The 6,000-nt window shown below is 41.8% G+C and overlaps 1 protein-coding gene across 1 annotated transcript in view; it reads left to right on the top strand.

The window, feature by feature from the left end:
* The first annotated feature begins 328 nt into the window (after positions 1 to 328).
* LOC130030321 (signal-regulatory protein beta-1-like) overlaps positions 329 to 6,000 on the top strand; it is a 42,791-nt gene continuing 37,119 nt past the window's right edge. Inside the window, 1 exon segment of the mRNA XM_056121568.1 lies at positions 329 to 401. Coding sequence (XP_055977543.1) covers positions 329 to 401 — 73 coding nt within the window.

The raw sequence follows: 6,000 nt of genomic DNA, 5'->3' as shown, positions 1-6,000 counted from the left end.
CACCACGAAGCTCTCAACGTCAGGTAAGGGTGCCAAGTGAACATAGCAGAGGTCTCACATGAAGCGGAAGCATTATTTGTAACAGGCCTGTGCAGGTCTCACTGAGAATATTCATGTGTAACTTCTCAGCTTTATTACCCTCCTGGACTCCTTTTTCACATTGTGGAGACAATAATTGCTTAATTCTAGAGCAGGCTACTGCCTCTCAGCCACTTTACCCACCAGAGGTTCTTCTCTTGTGTCATATTAGGTGTGGCTTGTCTGCACCAAATAGGGCAGGGTTCCCCCACACTACCCCTGAACACTGCCAGCTCCATAGGCCTCCGGAATGCCGGTCCTTGTCTCCCAGCCCAGCTCTCCTCCTCCCTACCTGCTTCTGACTCTACTACTGGGACTCACAGGTGAGCAATACATTGGGTAGAATCCTTTTCCTCCATCCTTCTCCTGCCTGTAGGTTTGTTTGTTTGGAGGTCAAGCCAGGAAGTGCTCAGGGATGACTCTTGGTAATACTCAGGGGACCAGAGGCAGTTTGAAGGATTGAATCCATGTCAGCTGCATCCAATCCCCTTATCGAATACATCCAATGGATCCAATGGATCCAATGCATCCAATGCATCCAATGCATCCAATGCATCCAATGCGTCCAATGCAGTCTTATCCCCCGTGCTATCTCTACAGCCCCTGCCTGTGGATATATAAGACTTCCAGATAAATACTGTGTCCACCAAAAGCTAAGAAAGGACTCTAAGCACTTTCTCCCTGTTACCAGGGTTGTCAAAATAGATGATGTTTCAAGCAGCAGAAATGATTCTGTGCATCTCAGCCCCTCTGAGCCTCACCACATGCTGGTTATAGCTAGTCCTATTTTTTCTGACTTGCAGATGGGAAAAATGAAGCAGAAGAATCATCCCCTCAAGGTTTCAGAACTAAGTCAGAGGTGCTATTGAAGCTCAAGTCCGGGGTTAATAGCTCCAGAGGGTTTGTTTCTGGTTTTCTTTGTTTTTTTGTTTGACTTCTCAGTGGAGGATAAGTAGAGAAAAATTTAGAAATGCAGAGAACTGAGGAAAATAACTCCTCAAACATCACACATCTCAGAGGTCTCTAGGGTTCACCTTCTTTGTGTGCTTACAAACTACTGTAATGATGTGTTGGATAATTTGTATTGGATAATTCAAACATGACAGATTTTTTTACTGAGCATTTAAGTTTCTCTAGAATTTGACTTAATTCTCAAAACATACTAGCATGTTAGTCCCTACTTTATATTTATTTGTGATATTTGTGAATATATGTACTTAAATGTGTATCTGTCTGAGCAGGAATGAGAAGTGTAATACTCATACACACATGCAAGATTTTTAGAAAGAATTTCTTTTTTTCTTTATTTCTTTGTTTTTTTTTTTTTGGCTTTTGGGTTATACCTGGCAATGTTCAGGGGTTACTCCTGGCTCTGCACTCAGGCTCTGCACTCAAGAATTACCCGTGACAGTGCTCAGGGGACCATATGGGATGCCTGGGATCGAAATCAGGTCTGTTGCATGCAAGGCAAATGCCCTACCTGCTGTACTACCATTCTGGCCCTATTTTTTCAAATCATTCTGTGACCAACATGAAATGCATATTTATAAGTGTTTAATTTTCTAAGTCTCTTTGTAATCCTCTCTCTTTGTTTATCTCTAAACTTCCTCTCCTTTTCCCCCTCTAAACTTCCCCCTTCCCTCCCCCAATTTTAAGACAAGTAAGAATTTGTGCATGAGTATCTTGGAATGGAAGCACAGAAGATCTCAAGATCACACAGTGAAAATTGAAGAGCTGTGATAGAACTCAGACAGCCTGATTCTGGAGTTCATGGTTTATCTTTAGTACTGTCAGTTACTGTTGCTTCACTTCCATGCCATGAGATTTCTGGAGCTTCTGTCAGTGGGTGTGAAACAGGCTGGGGATAGGGCATACCCACCCAGCACCTGTGTGACAGGCTTGTTACTGTGATCAGGATCTCGGGTAGTTTGGATATAAGTCAGGAGAAGAAAATTGGGGGCTGTAGAGATAGTACAGGGTTCTAGGCCATTGGCTGACTATGGTTCAATGCCCTGGCACTGCATACAGCATACAGAGCCTTGAGCATTGCAGGAGTGATCCGTGAGCACAGAGCCTGAATACTATTGGGTGGAACTCCAAACTTAAAAATTTTAAACAAAAATAAGTGGGGGTTAGGGAAGATGGCTTGTGATGTTCTTCTTCAGGCCTCCTCTGCTTCTGGCATATATGCAAGTTACTTTTGTTTAGTACAAAGCCATCTACATGGGAAATTCATAATTTCCACATTTATGTTTCAAGGACATGCCACATTGGGCAATTCATTGTAGCACTCTAGCATTGTTCTCCCTTTGTTCATCAATTTGATCGAGCGGGCACCAGTAACATCTCCATTGTGAGACTTGTTGTTATTGTTTTTGTCATATCAAATACGCCATGGGGAGCTTGCCAGGCTCTGCCATGTGGGTGGGATACTCTCAGTGGCTTGCTGGGCTCTCCAAGAGGGATGGGGGAATCAAACCCAGGTTGGCCACATTCAAGGCAAACGCCCTACCGGCTGTGCTATCGCTCCAGCCCAGTTCACAAATCTTAAAAAATATATTTCATAATGAATCTAGTCAAAGTAGATAGAGTGTTAACTAGAACTCATCTGCCTCACAGGAATGGGGAGGGGTGGGAGGTGGGGTTCTATTGGGGTTCGTGGTAAAAAATAAGTATTGGTAAAGGGAAATGTGTTTGATATTTACAAGACTGAGACCTAAACCTGAAAGCTCTGTAACTTTTCCCACAGTGATTCAATAAATAAATAAATTATAAAAAGTATATATATATATATATATATATATATTTCAATGGGTAGCTGCCACTTGCCAGGAGCCATTATAGAACTTGCTGTGCCTTAGAGAATAGCATAAATAAAATAGTTGTCCTCTTGAGCCTTATATCCTAGTGAGAAATGACCATAATACACATAAATGTCACTTAGAATGTGTAAGTACTATGGAACAAGTTGGAATGTTACTGGATAAGAAAATTGGGAGATTCTGTAGGACGGGATACACTTCAAAGAGGGTGGGCATTTTGAGTGAACATCATTGAAAGGGAAGTTTGAGCAGAGATTAAAAGATGCAGAATGAACCATATGAATTTCTTGGAGAAAGAAGAGACTTCCTCATAGGGAACAGCATGTGCAAAGGCCTGAGAAGAAGCTGTTTCTGCTGTACTCAAGGATTCAGATTTTCGCTCAGAGTGAAATGATTTAGCATTACAGGATCTGAAGGCAAAAAGGTCATGATCTGACTTCAGTTTTAAACTATTGTACATTTAGTTGAGATTAGGCAATGCAGAATAGAAGCAAAAACAAATAGAGCGTGTAGGACATCATTCTGGGGGATGGAGAGATAATACATGGGGTAGGGCCCTTGCCTTGTATGTGGCTGACCTGGGTTCAATCACTGAAACCCCACAAGTTCCCTGAGTCACACCAAGAGTGATCCCCCAGAACACAAACTCAAAAGAAAGTTTTTCTAGGCATGGTCCCCAAACAAACAAACAGACAGACACAAAGGAATCATTCTACTTATACAAGCAAAACTAGTGGCTGCACCAAACCATAGTTCATAGAGACCAAAGTAATAAATTCAGGTTTAGAAGCATACTGAATTGGAGCCAACAGGATTTTCTGATGTATTGGATTGGCATGGAGAGAAAAAGCCCAAGAATAAAGCTGACGGGGCCAGGAAATAGTATAGCAGGTAGGGCTGTTGCCTTGCATGCAGCCAACCCAGGTTCAATCTCCGGCATCCTATATGGTCTCCCAAGCACCTCTAGAAGTAATTCCTGAGTGCAGAGCCAGGAGTAACCCCTGAGCACTTCCAGGTATGACCCTCAAACAAAAACAAAACCATATTCCTCCTCCTCAAAATAAATTTAAAAATAAAGCAGAGATATAAAGGTCATGTGGGAAAGTCAACAATTTGGTGCAGGTATGTTAATTGTGAGATGTTTACTTTCACCTTCCATTTACTTCCATAGCTGATCCTCTATGTAGATCTCTGCTACCAGAACCATGTTGGGGGAAACCCTTCAAATCACAAGAAACATTTTTATAGTTTTATATAATTCCAGAACATGCCTAGTCTCAGGGGAGGGAATCCAGCTGAAAAGTTCTTCATTTGGTATAAAAAATCAGGGTGACTCGGGTCCCTTCAACTCATAACTCATTGTCCATGCAAAGCTCTGTTCTTTCCAAACCACAAATTTTGAAAAGTGCTATTTCTTATTCTCTTGCCTCCTGGTCTGTCTTCACATTCAAATATGCACTGTAGCACTGTAGCACTGTCCTCCTGTTCATCTTTTTGCTCGAGCAGGCCCAGTAACATCTCCATTGAGAGACTTGTTGTTACTGTGTTTGGCATATCGAATATGTCATGGGTAACTTGCCAGGTTTTGCCGTGCGGGCGAGATATTCTTGGTAGCTTGCCAGGCTCTCCAAGAGGGGCGGAGGAATTGAACCTGGCTTGGACAGGTCGGCCGCATGCAAGGCAAATGCCCTACTGCTATGCTATTGCATGCATTTTTTAAAAAAACTGCCAACCTCAGATACTGTACATAATATATTTTCCCTTGAATCATTTAACTCAACTCAAAGACTAATGACCTTGTCCTAGTACACACTTGTTATTGTGCTAATTATATATAACACAAAGCCTTCCTATTGAAAGTATAAAAGTCAACATTGTATACTTGAACTTAATAATGAAAAACTTTCATAACTCTGTGAATCATGGTTAATTAAAACATATTCCAGTTATTTTTTAAATAAACAAAAGCAGCAATTCAGTACAATCACAATGGTCAATCATCAGCACATTTCTAGAACTTTCCAACATCCTAATCATGTGCCCCTAATAACTCCCCATTAGTTAGTAACTCTTGCTTACCTTACCCCAGCTACAAGTGACTTTTTCCTCTATGGATTTGCTCATTGAAAGTACTTTCTATATGTGATAAATATCTCTCCTTTTGCATTTAATCTCATTTTTTTCCCTTGTTGATACAGTTGTTGTTTAGAGACCACATTAGTGGTGCTTAGGCTTACTCCTGACTCTGCACTCAGGGATCATGCCTAATTGGCTTGGGAGAACCATATGGGTTTCTGGGGAATTGAACCCAGGTTGGCTATGTGCCAGGCAAGTGTTCTACCTGCCATACTATCTCTCTGGCTAGCTGCATTCAATTTATTTCAATTATTACAGTATTTTAAGGTTCATTTATTCTGTAGGCTGGATCAGAACTTTGTTAACAATTTGGGTTGGATAATATTTTATTTTCTACACACCACATTTTGTTTATCCACTCATTTGTTGATGAAATATTATATTGCTTTAAGGCAATAACCTTTTGGTAATGTTCACAGTGACATTATGATACTAATATGCATTGATCAGGCAATAGCAATTATGAAATACAGGGACCAGAAATCAGTACAGGGACCTACTCTAACTCAGTAATCAAGCTGAGGGGCAGACCACATCTAGGGAAGAGGCAGATGAATTTACTGGGGTCCTGACAAATCAACGATACCCCCAGGCACCTCCATCCCTCTCCTCATACTCGATGGTCAGAATAGTCTCAGGAAGTGGTGGTTGAGGGACAGGGGAGAGGCTAGCGACAAAGTGACCATACAGTGGGTAGGGTGCTTGCCCTGCATGTGGAGGACCTGAGTTTGATCCTCGGCACCCCATATAATCTCCTGAGCTTGCCAGGAGTGATCCCTGGGTGATCTCTCAGCACCACTAGGTGTAGCCACCCACCCACAAAAAGAATAGTCACATGCAAAAAGGTGTGAGACAAAATATAAAAATAGTCACAATGCAAAGGAGAGAAAGTCTAACACTTCCTAAGGCCAGACAATGGAGGAACAGACGCCTTGGCCAAAGCCAGATGGTCCAGAGAAACCAG

Source organism: Sorex fumeus, unplaced genomic scaffold, assembly GCF_029834395.1.
Source record: "Sorex fumeus unplaced genomic scaffold, SorFum_2.1 ptg000044l, whole genome shotgun sequence".
NCBI lineage: Eukaryota > Metazoa > Chordata > Mammalia > Eulipotyphla > Soricidae > Sorex > Sorex fumeus.
Note: the sequence above shows the minus strand (reverse complement) of the source record. Positions and strands in the feature narration are given on the sequence as shown.